Here is a 24,109-nt window from a genome sequence, read left to right on the forward strand (position 1 = left end):
GAGTGGGAAGCAGACAAGGTCGCGGTGCCCACGTGAGCGCGTTCGTACGCATTGGCAGCTCCTCTGGTCACAGACGGACCAGTTCGAATCGTGGCTCGCGAGCGAAATGTGCTCCGCCACCTCGCACCGCCGCTTCTGACCTGCGACACGCACCCTGGCCCAGTCGATCAGATGACCTGAAACCTGCACCCGGCCAGCAGCATGGAGGAGCAGCCGCAGAAGGAACTGGGCATTTTGCACCGCATCAGCACCGCCATCGTCAACTACCTCGAAGCCATGTTCTACAGGTGCGATTTTATAGCGTCAATGTTTTGGTGCATCGATTCACCTCGGCTGCACTTTTCCATAAAAACTTTTTTTTAAAAAATAGTCTATATTAAATTCTTTATAATACATAAATTATAGCTTTTTTTTTAACCCCGAAAACTTCAAAAATTGAATTTCAAACAAAAATCTTATTTATACCATTTTTAATAATTAAAAAAAGGGTCATACATGAATGAAAATGAAATTAAAATGTTGATTTTATAATTTTTTTTTACGATTTTTCTTCTTCTCATTAACAGTGTTTCCATTTATTATAACTTAAAAAAGGAAGAATCTTTAATTCTAATTGTTCTCTTCTCCCAATATGAAAGACGTTGAATCCTGGCCTGATCAATATTCAAGAATTGTTTTATTTATTTATTTAACCATTGGTTATAATGACAATTTTTTATTTTTGCAAAAGCCACTTCAAAGTTCGTTAAATAATTTTATGCCAAGTTTCACTAACTCCTTGTTGAAAAAAAAGACAATTTAATTTGGTTATTTTCTTTTTCGTTTTGGTGGTTTATTAAAAATTTTTTTTGGCAAGTTAAATTAAAAATATATTTTACTTTCAAATAAGTATTTGTAAAGTTTGAGTAATTTAACTCTGAAATGAACTGGATTCATTTTTCATAAAATCCAGCTTTTCTTAATGAAGAAAATAATTCGAAATCAATCATATTAAGTTTCAATTGCAAGAAATTTTTAACAAATTTACTAAAATTTAAGAAATATTTCATTAACTATAAAACATTATTTATAAATAATTTTATTGTGAATGAAATTTAGTTTTACGGTTTACAACAATTTTTAAGCTTAATTTTGATAAATTTGCACACTCCAGAAGAATTTTTGGCCCGCTTCACCTGCACATAAATTATGTAACTTTTCAAATTGGATTAAATTTAAATAGTCCTGAGTCATTTTCTGAGTGGCCACCTCTCATGCACTCCTCCACTCATTTTCACACAAGTCCTCCGTGTCTGGACTGTCTAATAGGGTCTCACGCCAAAATAATTTTAACTATCTAATCCGCCGCACTTATTTTCACCGCATGCGACATTTTACGACCGCTCTAATTTTGGCCCACGTCTTATATTTACACGAGATTGGCTGCAGCCACTTGATATTTATTTGCGTTTCCATAAATTACATGGAAAAATAAATTCAGTGAAGTGATTAAACTTCGACATCAAATAACCTTCCAAGGGCGCAATGCTGACTTTGAACTCGGCCAGTCTGGCAATGGCGACTGCAACATTTAACTCTTTTAAAAGTTATACATAGTTGGCAGTTGGTTAATTTATCCCCGTGACCGAATTTTTAACCGTTCATGGCTCAATGCCGAGACCAATCACGCAATGCCAACTAATTATTCATACATATGAAAACGAGCTCAATTCCAAAGAGATAAAAATTATTTTCTGGACAAGTGAAACATGGTTTAAATTAATATACAATTTCTTTGCTTATAATTATTTTGTTTCAATTGTCAATTGGACGGAAAATTTTGAGGCCCAAAAACGACAAATTAGTTTAAAATATTTATATTCAATTTTTTTTTTTAATTCTACAAAAATGCATATTTTGTAAGCTTGTTCAAAATGATATGAACTTTAAAGATAATTTTAAATTAGTTCAAAGTCAATATCAATTATTGAACTCATGTTTTCACAATCTACCTTATCAAAGAAGCATTTGATGAGACTACAAAAATCCCTAGATAAACTGTATAGCTAATAGCATGTAGTAAAAATCACGTCGTGTTTGAAACATGGTCTCTGGTATGTCTTGAAAATCTTTTTGATAAGCAAATCTAAACAATCTATTAAAAACTTCGTTCTTGGTTTTTTCTAAAAGTTGATCTACATTATTAACTTGAATTTAAATTTGACTTTACCTTGTTTTTTAATTTAGTTGTTTACAACTTACAATTAGAAAAAAAAAACAATATTCTGCTCTTCTAAAAAAATCTATTGAGAAAAAAGTATTCAATTCAAGCACAATGACAAATTCTACCTTAAAACAATAATTTTTTTTAAAGAATTCATTTTTTTTTAATTATTATTATTTTGACGTGAAATCATAATATTTACTTTGAATGTAAAACTTTCAAATAGTTGGTAATTTAACGCATCAAAATATTAACATTATATTATTTTTATTCAAAAATCACATTAATATTTATTTTAAACTTCCAGTTTCTAAAACAATATCATTATTTATTTTTAAACACTTGTCAAAATTTATTCAAATTTTACTTGCAATCTGCTTCAATTGCATATTTTATAATTTTGGCACTTCTTTTCAATTTTTTTCCCATTTATCCAGGAGAGGCTTCGACATCGCGACTCGTCCACGGCGACACGTGGCCATCTGCGTGCTGCTGACGGTGCTTTGCTCCTTCGGGTTCTTCCGCTTCCGGCAGGAGCAGCAGCCGGTCAAACTGTGGCTGCCTCGCAATTCCAATTTCGTGCGAGACTTCAACTGGCTCATGGAGAACTACGGCGAATTCTATCGCATTCAGTCCGTCATCATCACCGCCGACGACGTCCTCCAGCCGGATGTCATTTTGCAGGTTAGAAAAAAAATAAATTTGTGAACTTATTTGTAGGGTCAGGGACTTGATGAATATGAAAGTCGAAATTTTAATTGATATCAGTTTAGTTTATCGCATGGTTTGAACTCAATATAAAAAAATTGAAACAAAAGCTGAATAACTGGGAACAACTATTTGTGCAAAGTTCTTAAGTTTAGTGCACTTGGTGCAGCTGATTGCACAGAACTTTGCGCAATTTGGTGACTTTTTGTTTAGAATGTTGCCATTAATCTGATAAAAACACTTGTCAGAATAATGAAACTTCAAGTATTTACAGAATTTTCATCATGACAATTACATTTGCGTTTGATATCAAATCACAATAAAACGTTTCCTTTGAAATCAAGATTGAATTTATATGCGTTCAGTTCTTTGAAGAATTTGTTAAGTAAGGGCAATTGAACTGATAATAGTTTTTTCATCTCTTATTAATGCGACATTTATTTCAGTTTTATAATAATTTCAACTCATGAAATCATGCAGCAGTCAGTGAAACAGTGATTTTGATTATTCAAAAATATTGTCTATTTTTTTAGGTACAATCTGCTTGAATGGAGATTAAGGTGCCAAAGTATAACTGATAATGAATAGTCTAACAATTTTACTAGCTAATTTATAAAGATAGATAATTTGAAATGATATAATTTACGTGTTTGTCTGCTGTCCAGAGTCCATCGTTATATTTAATTTGTAAATCATTTAAATTCATTATTTAATTTGAACTTTTGATAGCCTTCAATGTTTATAAAATAACCTCCTTTTTATTATTATTTTTTACTTCTTATTTATATAATAGTGAAAAATTAGAAAAAACAGCATAATATCATAGTATAATATTTTATTAATTATTAGGTTATTAAAATTTGCCTCAATCAATTGAATCTGAAATCTATTTGATTATTGCAAGGCAGAGCTAAAATGTTCTTCAATGCACTGATAATTTATTTTTTTTTTTAATTTATTTGCAACTCAATTGTAATTTTTAATTTTTACATTAATCTTATTTCGGGTTTAACATTATCTTGAATATTCAAAATCATAAAAATTTTTCCTCCAAAAAATTCATTTTCAAAGAGAGGTCTGGTCAAATAAAAAATAGAAAATTATATTTATACATTCTTTGATCAATAATTTGTAAATATTACTTTCCTTATTTTTAAAAGTCCATGCATACAAAATTTTCTCTTCTGAGAACAATTTTCCAACTTGAAATTGACCGTCACCAGCACATTACAAAACTCATAGAAGCTAATAGGCCCTTCCTTCTTACTAATATCAGCAAATATTGAGCGAGTCAGGTCAATTAGGGTGGATGGAAACAAATAAAGGGAAAATTCCACCTTTGACTCGCAGACGAGCCTCGTAACCTTGGTGGACTTAAGAATTAAAGGGGTTAAGTGGCGGGTCAGTCAAACAAAACAAAGTCATCTCTGGTCGTGCCAACGCCTCAATCCATCAAAGTCCAGCTGCGTGGGAGTAAAGTGAGAGCAGCTTTTCACGGTTAGTTACCAATATTTAGAGGTGTAATTTAAGCTGTAGATAAAACTTAGGGAGAAAGCCTAGACTTTGATACTTTTCTTATATTTCAATTTAAAATGAAGACAGAAATATAATTTCAATGATAATTAAAATTCATTTAATTTTCATTAAAATTCATTCAAGAATAAAAAAGGTTACTTCAAATGAAAATAATTTTTGCTTAAAATAAAAAGGAAGAAATATATTTAAGTAAATTTTTAGATAGATCTATTTATTGAAAGGAAAATCACAAAAATGCTCTAAATATAAACAACCGGTTGGGACATTTATTTTTTTGTCTAGGTCTTTGGTAATTATAAAGTAAAAAGTTGATCTGATTTGTTTTCCCCTTTAATTACTTGAAATGGAAATTTAATTTCCAATCAAGCTCCTAGCTTCAGATTATATTTATGAAATCTGATTTTTTCCCACTCCACTACTGATAACCTCTTGAAATTACTTTTAAAAGCTTGTCCCAATCGCCGATATGATAACGCTCCGTTTAATCAGTTCGGTATTTATATCAAAACTCCAGTGAAAGTGCGGATTGAACGCATTCTCTGGTGATAATTGCAAAAAACTTCCCCTCTCGTTTGATTATTTCGGCTGATAAAGAAAATTGAAAACTTTCTCTCGCCATAGGTTTTGAATCAAGAGATAGGGAGCAAAAAGCCGTTTTTTTCAGCTCGATGAATTTTTAACGCGGGGCAGTCAGGGAAGGTCATGTTTGTTTGCGCCGGTTTGTCCGCATCACAAACAAAAAACACTCATTTCACCAGCCTAGCCCCGTGATTTCCCCTCGCTTATGTGTGCATTATTTACGTGTACGTACCGAGCGACAAATGAGGCAACAATAATAATAATTCGCGGTCCATCGATCCGTGAATGTGCTCGGGTCGAATAAACAAAACGCTTCTATATATTTATGTGACATATTCTGCGTATATGTTTCGTCTTTTTCATTTGCCCGCAGTAATTTTGCGGCAAGAGAGCGACATGAACACGTGATCCGCTCCACTTTTCATAAAACTCCCTTCGTGCTCCGGCGTGGTTTATTTATTGGGCTCTCGTCACGTGTTTTTTTTCGCTTCCTTTGATACTCCCTTTTGCATGGCACGCACGCCCGCTCATAACAATTCTCGGAAAGGTCAGGAAAGTAAAAAATTCATATAAATATCTAGCTGATCTTGTTGACTCACGACATTCCGCAATGGAAATAAGAAATAATCGTCATCGGTATTCATTTGAAATCCCAGTTTTTCGAAATACAAAAAAAAAATCTTTTTAAAAAGACACTACAATATTTCTATCGAATTTTTGCTGAGCAATCATTTGTTATAATTATATTGATGAGGGGTTGAAAATACTGAAAATGATACCTCACTATTATTTTACAAATTATGCAACCTGCACGACATAGGCGCAATGCCGGTTGCTCCTATCAATGTTGTCTAGAATAATTGGATCAATTAGGAATAAGCCGGGAGCCTAAATATTGGGAAAGTCAAGAAAGGAAAATTTATTTTTGATGTACCTAAAATGTTTTATTTTGATTTTAGTTGGAAGAGATCCATAGCAAAGTGAAGGGAATCTCAGTGAACGGCGTCCAGTGGTCCGACATCTGCTTCAAGTAAATTTGCCTTTGTTAATTGTTTATTGTTTTTTTAATTTTAATTTTAACTACAATATGCACAATGCAATTTTTTTACAATATCACAGAATATCAATTGATTTTCTCACAATTAAAAAAAAGGTTGGAATGAAAATATAAAAACTCTTGTTAGGATTCCGGCGCTGACTCTGTCGTCTCGACGACGCAGAAGAGATCTGAACCAACTCTACGACAGTCTGCCGCCCAAGTACAAAAGTGATCCGAGCGTGGCCCTCGGCGACTCAATTTACTGCGCCTTCATTCAGGCTCTGGACAGGAAGTGCCTCGAGAGGACGCTTTTGGATCTCTGGAGTTACGATCGCTCTATAATTCAGACGCTCACCAAAGACAAAATTATTGAAACGCTCAACAAAACATCAGTCAGGTGAGAATTTTTTTAATATTTTTCCTCCGTTCAACAACATCTTACATCAACGCAAGACGTTAAAATTAAATAAAAACTGAATATTAATTTTTAATTTTTAGCCCTGTTTTTGGGCACCCTATGGAATACGTGCCCCTGTTGGGTGGTGTGGAAAGAAACGCCTCAGGGATGATCGTCTCCGCCAAGTCCCTGCTCACTTTTTGGGTCGTGCACGTCAACTTTTCCAACGTCGACTACGAGAAAAGCGGCAACCTGGCCGGCACAGGAGATTTAGTGAGTCTCTTCTCTGGCGGAAAAGAAGTTTCCTGTCAGTTTTTAATCTAACGCAATGAATTCCCCAGGGTGACGCAAAAAGCCTTGAGTGGGAGATCGAGTTTTCCAATGTGATGAACGTGATTGCGGCCAACGTGACCGATATGAACGTTTTTTACACTTCTGGGAGAAGGTGAGACAATTTTACTGAGAAACGTGATTTGGAACTATTGGGATCTCAATTTTTTTAAGTGCCTAAATTCAATTGAACAAGTTACGATGACGTTTTTGTCCCTAGTTTTTCAGACATCAGCAACAACGCGATGTTTCAGGACATTGAAAAACTTCTGATGGGCGGCATGCTAATGTTTGTCTACATCCAACTTCAACTTTCAAAATGCAACTGGGTTGAATTAAGGGTAAATAAATTTTATATATTTTTTAAATCTACTGTACATTTTTTTTTTTTTTAGTTGTATTTGGGTATGGCTGGAATGTTGAGCATAGTTCTTGCCCTCATCGTCTCCTACGGCTTCTGTTCAATGCTCGGAATCTTCTTTGGACCCGTGCACCACTCGCTGCCCTTTTTGCTGCTTGGCATAGGGGTTGACGACATGTTTATCATCATGCAAAACTTCTTCAATCTGTCCCCCGCTGAGAAAATCAAGCCCCTGCCTGAGAAGATTGGGCTGATGATGCAGCACGCCGGAGCCTCCATCACCGTTACTTCACTTACAGATTTCGTCGCGTTTGCCATTGGTTCTGCAACGGTATGTTTTTTTTTTATCAAAAATTTTTTATTGAAAAGATGTATCAAATAAAATAGGAACATATAATTTTATTTAAAATTTTGTATCAAAACAATTTTTTTATATATTTATGATTTCTTTAATTATTAATAATTTTGCAATTATTTTTTCAAGCGCTCCAAAGTTCTCAAAATTAATCTTTTGCAAATTTAAACAAGCTCTTCTATAATTTCAGCATTATCAATTTTGACACACTCGTATCGAATCACATTAATCAAACAAATATCAAAAGGTCGAGTACCAATTTAAATAGTTACATAATATTTTGTTTTGGTTTTCCAACAACATTGAAGCCGCCTTGAACTTTGCTATTTGCCAATCGCTATTTAATTGTAAAACCCGGATCTGAATTTTCTTTTTTTTTGCAGATCCTGCCTTGCTTGCAATCATTTTGCCTGTACGCAGCGGTCGGCATATTGGCCACCTATTTTTTCCAGTCGACCTTTTTCGTGGCGTGTCTGACTTGGGACGAGCGGAGAATCGAACAGAAGCGAAACGGGGTCGCCTTCTGCATCAAACATGAGAGCTTCGAGCCCAACATTTACCACCGGAAGCAAATTTCAAAGACCATCTTCGGTTCTCTGTACGCCAATTACATTCTCACCACGCCAGGAAAGGTCAGAACGGAGGGGTTGATTTTTATCTCTCCACATTATGTGCACGCAACAATTTTCTTGTTACTCGGATCATTGTTACTCAGAATTGATATATATTTTTCCTTGTCAGGTACTGGTTTTGCTGGCGACTCTTGGTGTGACCGGCATCAGCGTTTGGGGCAATTTGCATCTTCGACAGGAGTTTGACCAAATGTGGTTCATTCCAAAGAATACGCATCTCGCAAATTTCAGCGAGGCCAAAACGCATTATTATCCAGAGGACGGCCAGGAGGCGGCCGTTTACATGGGCCGACTCAACTACTCAGTCGAGTTTCGCCGAATACAAAAACTAGTCAACGAATTTCGCAAGCAGGACGACATCCTTCATGATGTGAAAGCCTGGTCGGACGAGTTTCACAAATATGTCAACGACAATTACCACATAAGTAATTTTATTGATTAATAAAAAATGAGATTAATTTATTAATTCTTGTGTACAGATTTGCAGAAACAAATTTTGTCTGACGCTGAATTTTCGAGATATATTTCAAAGTTCCTCTACAGCCCTACTGGTGCTATTTTTGAAAAAGACTTTCGATTTGACGGGAAATTGACTTGCGGCCAGCCAGCACCGCCTGTTGTGGTGAGTGATAGGAGATATTTCAAATATTGGAAATTTAAAATTATTTTTTTCAGCTTTCAAGTTTTGAGTTTAAGTTCAGAATATTCAGCGGATCTGAGGAGCACATCCCTGCCTTGAGGCGAGTGCGAAATCTCACCGAGTTGGCCAATTTCAAAACAGGCGACAAATTTGTCACTGTGTGGGGAAAGATTTTCGCCAACTGGGTTACAGATGAGGTAATTGAACAGATTTTTTTAAATTTAAATTTCAGCTGTAATCATTTTTTATAATATTTTGTTTTTATTTATTTATTATATTATTTGTTTGCTTGCTAAATATTTTTCAATATTTTAATGAGAAATAATTTTAAATGTAATTATTTTAAATATTTAAATTAAATTGCAGGTCATTGACGCAGAAATGTACCGCAACCTGGCGCTAGCTATGTTCTGCGTCATGATCAGCACCTTCATTCTGATCGCCAACGTCCGAACCTGTCTCTTGGTGCTGCTCTGTGTGGTCCTCACTTTGATCGACGTTGGAGGGATGATGTTTTTCTGGGGAATGACCATCGACATTGTCTCCTGCGTTGGTCTCGTGCTGGCCGTCGGCCTGTGCGTCGATTACGCTGCCCACATCGGCCTCACTTTCATGACCTACGTGGGATCCAAAAACCACCGAGCGCTCAGGACCATCCGAGAAACTGGCCCAGCCGTCTGGAACGGTGGAATCAGCACCCTCTTGGCGCTCTCGGTCCTTGCCGACTCAGACGCTCACGTTTTTATTGCATTTTTCAAGGTCAGTTTTGAGAAATAAATTATAAAATAAACAAATCAATATTATTCGTCATAAAATGAATTAAAATGGCATTAAAATTTTTTTAATGAAATTAATATTTTTATTCGAAATTTATATCCTAGAATTTTTTAACACTGAAATTTTTCCCATAGATTTTCCTGCTGGTCGTCGTGTTTGGCCTTTTCAATGGCATCGTCCTCCTGCCAGTCTTGTTGAGCCTGATTGGTCCCAAGCCGTACCACACAGCCGGCGAGGACGGCACGGAGAGGCGGCCGAAAATATACACGCCGCGCAAAGAGACCAACACAAGCCCTCAGGACACGGTCAACGGCGCCGCCATAAAGTTCATAAACCCCAAAGTGGTGGTGCAAAACGCGCAGGGCCAAGAAGTGGCTCTCGAGCTGCTTGACAAGTCCACCAGCACCAACGACGTGGGCAATTAGTGCTAGAGTGACGTGAAGGGATTGCAAAAATTTTGTGAAAACTTTCCCAACTAGACGCACATGCAGCACAAATTCAAAGAGACTAAAAATAAGTGCGGCAACTTTATCCACCATTGACAGCATAATGATGATCGATATATATGTGTTATTTATTTTTGTAAAAAGTTAAATCCATAAAATTTCAATGGACATTGATGTAAAGTGCACCAATACGGCAAAAAAAAATATATGTATAAAACAAAATTTGTGACTAAAATTTGCTTTAAATTATATTTTGACCCTTATTATTTGAATTTACACATCTTTCTTTATTCAAAATCAAGAGAAAAACAGAATAATAGAGTTGATTATATATTTCATGAAATTTATTCTTATAAAATATGAATAGGTTTTTTTGCAACTGATGATCATGATTATTCATTTATAAAGGACCGATAATTTTCAATTACATAATAAATATTTAAAAAATCATATTTTAAATTAAATAATGATTGATTTTGTCTCTTTTCACTTTTTTCATTTTCTTCAAAAATGGGGGATTGATCTTCTCAAATTTCTTTTCCGATCCATCCTCATTAAAATGAAAAATGAATTAGGAATAAAAATTGCTGCAATTTAAATTCAGAATTTTCGCTTCGGCAAATGGTGCGGGCATGTCTGATACTTTTTTCTGGAAGGCAGCGCGTGATACAATGTGCGCATTATTTGTCGAGAGCAGAGGGACTACGCACATCATGCAAACTAAGGGTGCGGTCGCGGTGGTCTTATTTTCGCATCCATAACAATCAGAGCTCGTCAGGATTAATTACCATGGGCAGCAGGCATTTGACCCTTGTCACGCGATCACACCCCATTCGGGTTCGCCTGTCCTCGCTTTAGCTGGATCGAACCGGCGCCGTCAACAAACTTTGTCACACGGCCAAAGTCGTGCGCTCCGCATAATACTATATATTCAAAACGTGATTGTAACGTGTCTGTTTCCATGTTCTTTTCACTTTAGGCTGTTGATTCGGAAAATTGGTCTCACTAAAATGTGATGTAGTGATGGATTCAGTGTGAACGAACTTGGTATGGTCGCACTTAACATCCCTAGTCGTTATGTAACTACTTTTTGTTCTGGAAATCTCTAATCTTAAAAGCTTTCGTATAAATTTACAATATTTTTTGCGCCTATGGATTTTAATTTTGAATTTGTACTTTTTATTATAAAATATACAGGGGAATTTTAAAATTTGTAATGTAAAAGATGATTATTCAAATATTTTAAATTAAATAATTTACTTTTTCCTATATTTCGTATTTAATTATTTTTTCCAACTAAAAGTATTGATTTTAAGATTAAATAATTTAATAACCTCTGATATAAATAAGATCTGGTACTGGTATCGTTGTCGGATACTGGAAATTAAGCATTGTTTCTTGTAAATACATATAATGACAGTTGCACTAAATTTGAGCTCATTTTGAAAACAATATAATAAAATAAAAGGAAATAACCTCAAGCAAACATATGAAGAAAATATTTATGCGACGTCGAATTTCTTTTTTATTGCTGGTATATTAAATTCTAATTAAGAAATCAATCTTGCAAATCTCTTGATTCAAAGTATTATAAACTTCGCTAATCCCTTATTAAGATAATGCCAAGAAATAAAAGTCGAGAAAAACCGGTCGTACGCTTATAATCCCGTTCCTCACTGATCTCACTCACATCATCAGCCATTCTCGGGTGTTTCCTCATCGCATTACGCCGAGCAAATGAGCCGCGTGACTCACAATGGTGGGGCCCCTCTTTTCATTCAGAGAGCGGCAATTTTATATTTCTCTACCTGTGTGTTGTGTGCGGAGTAAACGCGGCGCACGCAAAAGTGCCTGTTAGTTTCAGCCTTGCGGTCGAAAGAAAGGGACACACATTCCCTCTGCGGTCACAAGACAAGAGGAAAAAGGACAGGGTGAATTAAGTCGAAGGGATGGTGGAACACCCGCCACCGCAGCTGCCGGTCCAGCAATTCGACCCTGCCATCCACACCGTCAGCAGGTGAAGCCCCAAATTTATTTTCTCTTTTTTATTTTCAAGAAAAGATTTAGGAATGTTTTGAACTGAAAAAGAAAAATTGCCATGAATTCTTGAGGGATGCAAACTTTTAACAGTGTGTTTATGACACGTTGTCGCAGACGTCATCCTTTTTACCGCGGAGAAAATATTTGCATAGCCCATTTTTTTACTTTGTTAAATCAAGACCAGTATGACATGAAAGTGCGCATTATAAGCAACATTATTTTTTTTTTTTTTAAATCTAATTTATACGTTTCTTATTTTTTTTTTAATTTTTTTTTCATTTCTTGTTACTAAATATTTTCCACTTATTGTCTTTTTGTTCAAAAAAGGTGATTTGCGCCCGTGTTATCAATGACAAGCGACGAAAAGTACTGACATTCTAGAGGCACTGAACTTTTTCCCTTGATAAAGACCCCAGGCATAGGAGTCGCGCCGGTTTTGCTTTGCTTTTGTTGTATGTGTGCGATAAGGAAATTGTTATGCACACCACGTGCATTTTGAGTGAACTTGCAGACCGTAATAGTTATAATAATTCAAGGAGAGATTTAATATTAATTTATTCGTAGATCCGTATAAAATAACGAATCAATTAATTTTTATTAAAAATTATATTCTAGTATTATTTTTTTAATTAAATATAATTGGGGTAAAAATGCAACAAACTTGTGCAGGCGTGGTCAGGAATATCACAAAAATCAATTAAGCGGGACTGCCCACAAACAATGCCACTTTTCGCTTTTCCAGCAGCCGGTTTGCTCAGTGGCTAGAAAAGCTCTCGAGTCACGCGATCCACGCCCTCGAACACGGAATTTTATTTCTTCGGCCAATACATTTTTGATACGACCAGTTTCTCTATAAATGGTAAATGCGTTTGACACCCGCGTCGATAGTCAATCAGAAGGATGCATTAAAAAAATTCCAATAAAAAAAATAAAAATTCTTGCAGTTTTTAAGATTTAAAAAGTCTCGTTGGCCTTTTTCAGGCACCACAAAAATTTAATTTATTAAAAAAATAATTAATCATTGATTTCTGCTCAATAGTATCCTTTTTACAGGAGGAGTGTTTTAAGTTTTATATAGTTTGATTGTTGCAATGTACGTTTTAAAGCAATAGAGAAAGGTGCGAATAATCCGCGAGATTTGATCCCAGGCGCCGCGCTTTGTTCAGCTGAAAACAAACGCCGCCGCCAGACGCCTGGGAAAAAGTGCAAACCTGATTTTGTTTACTTTTGCGTCAGCGACGGCTGCGAGCGTGACTCATTTTCAGGTTGCAAAAATAATTTATAACTGCATGAAAAATGTAACACAACCGCGTTGTTACGTGCGCGCAATTTGATCGAGAAAAAGCAGTTCGTATACATTTGTTAATCAATATATAAACGACCTCCCTTTTTATATATTCTTTCTGCTAATTGGAAGAACCAGATGAGAGGTGGGTCGTGACGTAACGACTGACGAGTCTTTCTTGATTGGGACTTGATTTGAACTAAAGGTCCAACCGTGACTCACTCAGTCAGAGAATCATAGTAAAATCTTCCTTGTTGTGAGATGCGTGACTCACGTCAGCATGCAAAATCGAAGGCCTACACATTTTTTCCTTGAGGTGTAAAAGGTTTAAAAGATGATTAATCCGATCGGAATTTAAATTGAGTTTAAAATGGGGTTAAAAAAATGCTTATTTTGTAGAAAAGAATTCATTTTTATTAAAGATACGCAATAAAAATATGGAAATTAATGTTACAATTTAAAACAATTAAATAAAACTTTGATTATAATTATTATTTTATCTTAAAAGTTTAGTAATTTTTTAAAAACAGCGCTAAGCGTTTTTTAATTAATTAAAAATAATTAATGTGGTTAACCTTTTTCCTTCTCTGCATTCAAAGCCTGTTAATAATTAAAAATAGCATTTTTCTATTTCCTTGTTTTTTTTTCTTCTTCTTTAATTTTCTTAATAATTTTTCCATTCGTGACTTTAAATAAATTTATTTTTAATCCTGAAATTCAACTATGGAATCATTTCAATATATTTATTTTTCTTTTTCTTGCTTGCTCGTCCGTTCTGTTAAAAATTTATTGAATTCTCATTAATTTTAATTGGAGTTGCGGATGGGTCCATTTGTTCGCACCCCACAGCGGCCACAGCACATTCCAGAGGGCGATTCTATATTACAAGAGAGTGAGGGGGCGCGGGTGGGGGCGCCGCCGTACGCGATCGACCCGTGCTTTGTGGTCCATTCATCTCTCTCACCAGAGTGGGTGCTTGTTCCGTAGTAGTTTTCTGATCGGAAAAAAACCGGTAACCGGCTTCACCACTCCTAAAAACCGCCTCGAAAAAATAAAAACATCCAATTTTATTTTTAATTTATTGTTTTAAATTAAATTATTATATCTCAATTTGTGAAAAAGAAAGTTATGTTTAAATTATTAATTTTCAAAAAATAATCATTTTTTTGTATTCACCATTACTTGATTTTGTAATTTACAAAAATTTTATGTGCATGTAAGTAATTAAATGAAATTAATAGAATTTAATTTATTTTTAAAATTTAAAATTTTATTAATTTTAAATACTGGGTTCAGATTCTCAAAAATTCTTTTTACTTCTTTCGCTCATTGGTATGAATTTTTGTATTGTTATTTAGCATACGTTTATTTTTATAAAAAATAAAAGTATATTAAAAATTATACAAGAGCGTTAAAAAAATTAAAATGAAAAATAATAATAATCTTCCACGTTTTTCAAAATACTGGATTATTTTTATCCAAAATCTAGACGGGAATAAATTTAAATTGACTTTTAGCACAAATTTCAATTTTCCATTTACGAAAACTCTAATTCAAAAAATATTATTAAGCATTATGCTTAACCCTTTTTTATGAAAAACCGATTGATCACGAGCGTTGAAAACCGGTTGTCAAGTATAAAAAACAATCGGATGGTGGGGCAGCTCGTCGAGGAGCGCAGCGGAGCGCGGGCCGAGAATGAGTCGTAGAAAGAATTGAAGTGAGCGAGCAGCAAAGTAGCCTTCGTACGCACCTTTCGCCCTGGCGAGCGGCCACGGCCTCCGGCACCGGCGGCCACCCGAATCTCGCAGTGACCACTAACTCGAAGCCTCAGGATGAGGGCGCACCACCAGCGCAACTCGAGCCTCGTCACCGACCTGGCCGCCACGATTGCCGCTATTCCTTCGGCCATCAGGTAACAGAAAAAAACACACAACCTTCTCCCAGGTGCATTCTTGCGACGTGCACCTGCCTGCCCGAATGAAACAAAATATATAACGAGGAAATGAATCGAGGAAAAGGCAGAATTATTATTATGTATAGTTAACAATTATTATTTCATACAATTTTTTCAATTCAGGAAAGTATTAAATTTTAAATTTATATCCGCGGTTTTTATATCCCCGCGCTTTATTTTATTTTTTTATTTTTCGTTTCCGCACCGAGGGGCAGCCTGTTTTTCACACTCGGTGACTTCAAGTAGGCGCCTCTCCAAGATAGAACGATCTCTCTCTCTCTCTCTTACAATTAATTAAAACAGAAATGCATCTCTCTCTCTCTCTCTCGCTCAAGTATGTATTTCTGGGTCAAGCACCTTCCGATGAATCAACTCTTCACAATAATTATTATTGAACACAGTAAATTAATAATAAAAATTTGAGCAATTTGATGCAGCGAATTTTCCAGATCTCGTATATTATTTAAGATTGATTTTTTTTTAAGTTTCCTTTCAAGGAAAATTAAAAAAAAAGTATTAATTGATGATCTTGAAACTGATTGGAGATAAAAATTCGCCACCTTTTTCGGTTGGAGCGGAAGCGGCGTTGAATAAAATGCATCTACGGCCGGAAGGAATTCGCAATTTGCATTCGACGGCGCATTCCTTGTTGCCGCGAACGAGCCCCCTGCTTTTTCGCCTTCGATTGGAGGTCACGCGGACTCTCTTGGTTCTCTCTCGGTGCACTTGCACTCAGCCGGGGGCGTGGCACGGTTCGAATACTAAACAGAGACTCAACAGCTCTACTCTCATGAGAGAGATGCCGTGCCAAATCGTCGAGCTATAAAAGAAATCAACAAGTCGGAATAGTTTTGTTGCCTGTTTTGAATAAAAAGTGGAAATCAATAAAAGACCTTTGAATTTTTTTAAAAATTAATTCAAGTGCGACAAACTTAGTCACATGCTTGGGCGGAATCGTTCAAGGTGGTCCACTTCGAAACTGGAATTTGTTCTTTATTTTTTTCTTCGAATTCTCCAGATGGAGAAATATTTTCCGAATGCGTCGTCACCGGGCAAACACAAACAGGCTCAATGAAGTATGTTTCTTTCTGGTACGGACAGATAAAGAGAGTTATGCAAAATGTCATTTGATTACTCATGCACCTCGCTCTTGTTTAACATTCGCTCGGCGAACGTGTAATAAACAAACGCAAACATCATATTGTGTGTTGTTGCTATTTAATGTCGCTTTATTAATTGCCTTCTTGCAATCCGAATGATTTTATTGCAATTCGTCTGATCTCTGCGTTATCTTTTTTTATACCTTCTGAAAAATTTCAACGAAATTCTAATAAATTTCCAATTTTTATCACTTTATTAGTCGCTTCACACAATAAAAAGTTTTATCTGATATTTTATTACAACAATATGAATTTTCGCGGAATTGTCCCTCTGTACGTCATCATTATTAATTACCCCTTTTGGCGGTATAACGTGTCAAAAACAATCAACTTTGTAAATAGTTGCTGGTTTATCTTTATCTAGCTCTATCAATTATTACGGCCTCACAATAAAAAAGACATAATTATCCCAAAATTCTTTTTAACAAATTTGCGGACTTCACTTTTAATTTTTCATTTCCTTCCTAAAAATAATAGCAATAAAATTCAATTTTAGAATTTGTCTATTTTTGTACAATTATTATTTCAGAGAAGCATTTGGAATATGGAAAAATGTGTCAGGAGGAAATCAATATTCTAAGGCTAAGACAGGGAAAGATTGTTTGTTACAAAAGGAATGTAAAAAAAAACCAACAATAAATTTAAAAAATAAATTAACTTAAAATTTATTTGCAACTAAAAAAATATTTAAAAATTATTAAGCATTAATCAACAATATTAATAGGTTAGATAAAACAATTAAATTTAAAAATTTATAATATTTAACATATTTAACTAATAAAAATTTTGCTGCGGGTATTAAGAAGGAATACATAATTGTCTAAAATAAGAGATTTTTAGAATATTTATATTTCAAGATTATCCCCCATAGCAAAATTATATAATTGTTCTCTAAAGTTTAAAGGTTTGTATTTTTATGTAACTCTCTGTTGATAACGACAAGCTCACCAAATATTTTGTTGAACTTGTGCAATTGGGTCGTAGAGTTTATTTCTGTCTCGGAAACTAATCAGAACGTTAATATTTATTTTGCTCGCGTCCCCTTCAAACTTTCAATTCCACCAAACTAGCGTGACTCCTCCTCAACCTCATCACTTTTGTCGGTAATTGTTTTGTACAAATTTGATAAGAAGAATTTATTTAGAGACCAGCAATTGTTGTGACCACCAGCCAGTTAGCAACTCTCGTTTTCTCGGCCGTGATCAATCAGTCGCTTTAGTCCGCGGAATGCATTGCGTGACCAGTGCAAAGGTCACCGCATTTGATATCTTGTGTGGCCGCGGCGAGCAAACAGGGCAGAATAAGTGCGCGTTAAAAATTGTCGCGCAGTCATCGACTGGCTGACGTTTAGTAAATTTAGAGACAGATATATGCAAAAAGTTTAATGTAAAAACGCAGCATGAAATTTTCAAGTTCTTATGCGTGAGGAAATCCACTGATAAAGGTTTTCGTTACAAGTTGCTTCCAACAGCGAGAATTGGGACAAAATTGTTGCTAAATTTACCTATAATCTGTTTGCAAAGTCACATTTTTGTGCGTTTGACGTAATAAGAGAATCAAAGTTGAAAATTTTCAATTATGCCAGTATTATTTTTTTTTAAATTGTTAAATTTTCATTGTTTTGTTAAATTATCGAGTTAATTGCTGTAAAAATATTTAGTAATATTCAAATTTCAAATCCATACGAGCTCCGTTTGAAATCTTATAATTTCCACAATTCATGATGATTGGTTTTTAAAGAGCAGAATTTATTTTCCTCTCAGTTGAAATTATCAAAAAATCTCCGCCCTCAAAATTCAACTGATCAAGGAAAGTAAATTTGTCTACATTTATTATAATTTTTTTAACAGAATTTTCAGCCAATGCATATCTCAGAATCGTGGGGACAAATTATTAAATTTTAACCATTACACAAGTTCCAAGCTTAATATTTATTTTCTTCATGTAACAAAATTCAACAAAGCATTTTTATGTATTTTACTGAAAAAAAGGAACCGCTTCTGTTGATTCCGTTCCTATTAGTAAATTATTAAAATGAAGGATTTAAGATAATTATGCACCATAATTATCATGCAATTTCGAGGTCTAATTTTATTTGAGATTTGTCAATGCTTATTATTATAAACTGTTTGACAACCAATTAACTTTGATTTGTCAATAGCGGTCTCCTTGAAAGGCATGAATTGGTTTTGCATTTATTTCGACTTTGCCTGGTACGGTCAGTGTGGTGCAATTACGGGAAGCTTTGACGGAGGTCAAGAAAGGAGGACCTTGCCGGTGTTCAATTTGCCTTGGGCGAGAGAAGGCACTTGAGTGACCTCTGTCAGAATCTGCGCCGAAGTCGCTGCTGAGTCGAAAGAAAAAATAAGCGACAAAAGATCCTTTCTTCCCGATCTTCTTTTTGTCCCCTGCTCGAAAGCGCTGCAAGAGCTCTATAATGCAGAAACGACTTTTACTCTTGAGATTTTATTTTCTAGTCCATAGTTAAATTTAATTCAATGAGAGCTGCTGTTAGCCATGCAGAGCGAAATCTCTCTCTGGTACATTCTTCTTTGCTTTAATTTATTAGTCACAGAGAGATGCGGAGGCGGTTTAGAGGAAAACGCACTTGACGATGCGGTGACGCCGCCAGTGTGTTGCGGAAAACAGACTCGAAACACTTGCCAAGATCACGTGCTCGTCTACCAAACAATAAGCGAAGGCGAGCCAAAGTCTGGTTGAAATTGCGTCTCAAACATTTCTTGACTTTTGTCAGATGCAAAAATTGTAAAATGCTTACATATTTTCCAAATTTTAAGGATTATATTGATTATTATATTTAAATTTTTTTTCCAATCTACTTTGAAAATATTTTTATTGAAATTACATTTAAATGAACATGAAGGTTGTCAAAACATAGTTGCAGATTATATTGGGTTCGTTGTTGGAATTACCAAGGTCTCAAAAACTCAGATTTCACTAGCACAATATTAATATTTTTTTTTTTTTAATTTTGTTGAAGAATTACAAAAATTTGATTCATGTTGTTAGAATTTAAATTAGGCTTTTCCGTGACGGGATTTTCAAGATGTTTATTATTTTGTAGAATAAATATATGTAGAGCAGGATTATTTTGAAAAAATTATTGAAAAAACAAAACAAAAAATTGAAAGGAAATTGTTTAAAGTTGTAATTTTTCACAAAAATTGATCCACTACGAATTTCATAATGTCAATTAACATAAAATTGCACACTTAAAGTTTATTCACCCGTGAAGCTCAGAAAATTCAACATCTTTAAATCTATACCAGCCAGCCTTGGGCTAATTTTTAGACCGCATATATCGTTTAAAAGGCTATAAAATTCGCTAACTCTTTGTAGTTTGTTTGTAAAGCCGCAGGTTTTTTTGCTTTCTATTGGTCTCCAATAAACCGTATATTGGCTAAAGCTGCAAAGGAACATTTTTTTAAGTTGCTACCGGTCTTTTTAAAAACTCTTCATTGGCATATTTAAACAATTTGTTCAAATAAATAACAATAATAAATCAAGATTTAAACACCAATGAGGTTTAATTTTCCAATTATTTGTCTCTGTTGTTGTAAAGACTATTAAATTTTGACTGCATTGTGAAAATAAGGAGTCCCTTAAAACAGTAATTTTTGAATGGAGCAACAATGATTACGTTGATTATGCGATTGTTGTCCAATTCGGAGAAATAAAACTATGATTATCAAAGATGTGGAAAGCACCTGCAGTTCCCACTGATGAGAAAGAGAACCATTCCGTGAGTGCGAAGGCCAAAGAGTAAGTCAGGTGCTTTGATCGCTTGTTTCGTTTCTCTTTTATCCTTGCCGAGGGCAAACGTCGGTCGCGACGCAAACACCGCTCAGCTTTATGTTCCTCGTCCGACGCGGACTATTGCATTATTGTCTTGTCCCACCAAAAACTGCTGACCCGGCAAAGCAGGCCAGCAACTCAATCAAATGCATCGAAATTCAAAGAGCATAAAAAATTATGCAATACACCGCACGCTAAAGTTAGAGAATGAATAAGTTACGCAAACAGGGTAAAAAGTTCCAAAATATAAAATTTAAATATTTTCCAATGTTATAATATATTAATTTATGATGTGAAATAGCAAAAAGAAAAATCAAAATTTAGCAACAAAATAAAAATGTGTAAAAATTGTATTTAAAAATTAATTCATAAGAAAAAATAATTGAATTACCTTTAAGCAGAAATTAAATTGTTAAAATGAGATACTAAAGGAAAAGAATCTATTTTCATCAAGTATCGTTTAAAATATACATAAACAAAGCATTTTTTTAAATGAAGATCTTTTATTTTTTCTCAAACTTAATGAATTTTTTTTATATGTTCGTAGGATGGTGTTGGAGCCAAAAACAGGAACACAATGTGATTATGGCAGCTTCGAAGACACACGACCCTTGCAGGACCCCATCGCAAACGGGGCAGAGCCTCCTGGGGCAACAGAAACGAATGGAGGCGTCCCCGAAGCAGACGATTTGAGTCAAGAGCCACTCATACCACAAGAATGGGCTCTCAAGTTTCCACCCAGCCCGCGCCGCCTCAGCCCCACGCATGTCAAAATCGACATGCCAACCCCTGCACTCAGGGACAAAACCTCCTTCCCGCCAGAGAAACTCAAAACCTTTTATGGTAAAGATTAAATAATTAAGAAATTTATACAAAAACTCGTTTGAGACTTACAATGTGATTATATAAGGTGCTAATTTCTGAACTGAGATCATTTAATTCAAAAATATGAGCTTGAAATAAATTTTTCACTTAATTTATTTATTTTCCAAACTTAATATTGTCTGCACTTTTGAAGGTAATTATAATGTAAATGAAGAAAATTAGAAATTTACTAATGATTAGTTTAAAACATTAATTACTTTAGTTTTATTTTAAATAACATTTTTAACCCTTTTTATATTTCCAGCCTTCATCCTAATGTCATGCAGCATGGTGGCGACAACAGTTACTCTGGCCCTGGTGCACGAGAAAGTGCCGGACAGGAGCGAAGCCGGCCCGTTGCCAGACGTGGTCCTCGACCACATTGAAGAGAACCAATTTGGATGGGGCCTGTACTCGTCCGAGATTCTGATCATGTGCGCCACCACAACCACCTTCCTCGTGGTTTTCTTCCACAAGCACCGCTTCATCGTTGGCCGACGAGTGTTCCTCATCCTGTGCCTGCTTTACTTGATGCGCTGCGTGACGATGAGCGTCACCGTCCTGCCCATGGCCAACAAGACCTACTACTGCTCCCCGAAGGCCAACTCGACCAGCTTTTTGCTCATTGCAGGCAGGGCGCTGCACCTGCTGTCGGGCTTTGGCCTCTCCATCAACGGCCAGCATACATATTGTGGCGACTACCTGTACAGCGGCCACACCGTCATCCTCGTCCTTTGCTACCTGGTCATCCAGGAATGTAAGAATTGTGTCATTTTCATTTCCACTAACTTAGAAAGTATTGAATTTCAGGAACAAAATGTAAAAAGATTAAATTAAATTTTAATTATGATTCTTATAGAAATTTTTATATAAAAGAAAATCAAGGTGTAATGGTAAATTTTCTAAAAATTTTTCAATCAATGTTAAATTCAGAAAAACTTTGATATTTCTAATGAATTTTTTATTTTGTAGACACTCCGAGGAGGTGTCGTCTGCTGCACTGGCTGGCATGGTCGGCAGCATTAGCCGGGATGGTGTTCATCCTGATCTCAAGAGCGCACTACACTGTCGACGTGGTTGTCGCCTACTATGTCACAACTCGCCTCTTCTGGATTTACCACACCCTTGCCAATAACATGGAACTGAAGGTAAATTTTAAAAATGATTTAACAAAATTTTGACTTTTCAAATTTATTTTTCTGATTTTTAATTTAAATTCTTTTATTGCAGCAAAGTGGCCCAAACAACTTTTTGGGGAGAGTGTGGTGGTTCCCAGCGTTCCGATACTTTGAGGCCAACGTCAGTGCCGTGGTGCCGAAGCAGTTTGAGTGGCCGTTTCCGCGGCGTTTATTCGCAAAACACCCAAACCGCGAGTGCTGACCTTTGACACACCCAGAGCAGGACTCTAGAGAGAGAAAACGAAATTGTTGTTTTTGCCAAACACGACTGACGCCAACCTAGCTTTTAAGCAGTACACACCACCAGTCTAGGTTTAAGATTTAAATATTACTATTATAAATTATACTACAATGTTTCGTAACGAAATTATTTAGATATAGTCCCTGAATGAAAATCAATATGTTCAGTTTCTAAATTCGGGCGCACAAAAGTCACACTGCTCAAATTTCGGAAAAGTTTATCATGTCGCAAGAACCAAAAGGAAATATTTCACAAGCAATCTCTTATTGTGCAACGACCTTACAAGTAGACATGTATTTAGACTGCACCATGTATATTTTGATACTAAAGTATTTCGCTTGCGTTCTTGTGCATTAAATATTTCGGTGTCAAACCTCTCAAGCCACAAATGCACACAAACTTTTTTTTATTCCAAAATTTTGATTTATTTAGACGTAATAAATATCAAAGTGCGCCTAGGAGAGTTCTTTAATAGAGGAAAACTCTGAACTGTCTTGATAATTGAGAGGGATTTTATGAACTGGGCTATTTACAATTTTTAGATCTTGGAGAAACATTAAAATTAGATTGATGAAACAATGAAGAATATCAACGATTGTGATCCGATATAAAAAGTATTCACATGTATGTAGCAAATGATGTGTTGATCGTATGTGTTCGAAAACAATGAATAATATCTCCAATGATATCTTGGGTATAAATTATTAATTAATAATAATTATAAGTTAGGGTTCCAATATTTGGCTTGCTCCACTGTTTCTAATCACTAGACTGTGAAAATTAAAAATATTCTGAAAAGTAGTTAGCAGCTGTGGAACAGAAAAATTGTGTGATATTTATTAGTGTTATAATTTTTGCATTGCTGTAAAATGAATTATCATGGATCTGGGGCGCTAAAAAGAAAGTGTGCATCTTATTCTGTTCAGTAAATTTATCTTTACTGAATAATTTTGATTCAGCTATATTTTTCAGTCTTCTTAGAGATCTGCATAATCATCAATTTCTGGTAGCTCAATTGTTTTTCTGTCAAAATTTTCAAAGAAATTATTAAATATTGTATTTCATTCCCGTAGCTATTTTTTTTCTCATGGCTGGAATGTCTATTTCTCTCATTTTTTAGTTTTTTTCCTACAGTACATTATGTATTTTTCTTATTCAAATGGCCATTATGCTTTTTCATAATTTAATTTGAATTAAGTGTACCTTAAATTTAAAGCCCTGCTGGCATATCTCTGTCATTTTTTTATTATAGAATGAAGAAGATGTCAAAAAGTCACATCGGAAATAATGAACTTTTATTATAATTATATGAACTGAGCATAATTATACTAGGAATTAGGAGATTATAAAATAAAATAATATTATTTTGAATGCAAATAACCTTGCGTTTTAGTAATAGGAGACCTTGCATTTCAATCAAATATGTGCATAATCAAAATGAATCGCAGCAATAGAAACGACGGTACGTGTTAAACCTTTATTGGTATTTACTATTGCAACTCCTGTCTGCAAACTCCTTATGCTCCCTTCCGCACTGCCCTTTCATTGAGCCAGCTGGCCACATT

At 35.1% G+C, this 24,109-nt stretch overlaps 2 protein-coding genes across 3 annotated transcripts; both read left to right on the forward strand.

The window, feature by feature from the left end:
• On the forward strand, window positions 1-10,248 carry LOC132193238 (NPC intracellular cholesterol transporter 1-like). The gene is made up of 14 exons (XM_059613780.1): window positions 1-287; window positions 2,641-2,887; window positions 5,986-6,056; window positions 6,211-6,462; window positions 6,564-6,735; window positions 6,804-6,907; window positions 7,013-7,133; window positions 7,188-7,484; window positions 7,892-8,140; window positions 8,250-8,565; window positions 8,620-8,762; window positions 8,816-8,977; window positions 9,147-9,539; window positions 9,692-10,248. The coding sequence occupies exons 1-14, from the start codon at window positions 202-204 to the stop codon at window positions 9,980-9,982; spliced, it is 2,904 nt and encodes a 967-aa protein (XP_059469763.1). The 5' UTR covers window positions 1-201; the 3' UTR covers window positions 9,983-10,248.
• A 1,606-nt stretch (window positions 10,249-11,854) lies between these two features.
• LOC132192897 (phosphatidylcholine:ceramide cholinephosphotransferase 1-like) lies at window positions 11,855-23,924 on the forward strand. Of its 2 annotated transcripts, none has more exons than XM_059613112.1 (5): window positions 11,855-12,020; window positions 20,809-21,104; window positions 21,391-21,882; window positions 22,098-22,273; window positions 22,356-23,924. In XM_059613112.1, exons 1-5 carry the CDS (start codon window positions 11,953-11,955, stop codon window positions 22,503-22,505), a joined length of 1,182 nt encoding a protein of 393 aa, XP_059469095.1. In that variant the 5' UTR covers window positions 11,855-11,952; the 3' UTR covers window positions 22,506-23,924. The 2 variants fall into 2 exon arrangements, with proteins under 2 accessions (XP_059469095.1, XP_059469094.1); XM_059613111.1 differs by lacking the exon at window positions 11,855-12,020 and adding an exon at window positions 14,993-15,243.
• Window positions 23,925-24,109: the final 185 nt, after the last annotated feature.

Source organism: Neocloeon triangulifer, unplaced genomic scaffold (assembly GCF_031216515.1).
Source record: "Neocloeon triangulifer isolate White Clay Creek 2 clone unplaced genomic scaffold, ASM3121651v1 ptg000003l, whole genome shotgun sequence".
Classification (NCBI taxonomy): Eukaryota; Metazoa; Arthropoda; class Insecta; order Ephemeroptera; family Baetidae; genus Neocloeon; species Neocloeon triangulifer.

Excerpts from the sequence above, each read along its gene's own strand:
- LOC132193238 (XM_059613780.1), top strand. The coding sequence starts at position 202 with ATGGAGGAGCAGCCGCAGAAGGAACTGGGCATTTTGCACCGCATCAGC. Across the intron at positions 7,485-7,891 it reads TTGCCATTGGTTCTGCAACG|ATCCTGCCTTGCTTGCAATC; the intron begins GTATGTTTTTTT and ends TTTTTTTTGCAG. Across the intron at positions 8,978-9,146 it reads CCAACTGGGTTACAGATGAG|GTCATTGACGCAGAAATGTA; the intron begins GTAATTGAACAG and ends ATTAAATTGCAG.
- LOC132192897 (XM_059613111.1), top strand. The coding sequence starts at position 15,164 with ATGAGGGCGCACCACCAGCGCAACTCGAGCCTCGTCACCGACCTGGCC. Across the intron at positions 15,244-20,808 it reads GCTATTCCTTCGGCCATCAG|GATGGTGTTGGAGCCAAAAA; the intron begins GTAACAGAAAAA and ends ATATGTTCGTAG. Across the intron at positions 21,105-21,390 it reads GAAACTCAAAACCTTTTATG|CCTTCATCCTAATGTCATGC; the intron begins GTAAAGATTAAA and ends TTATATTTCCAG.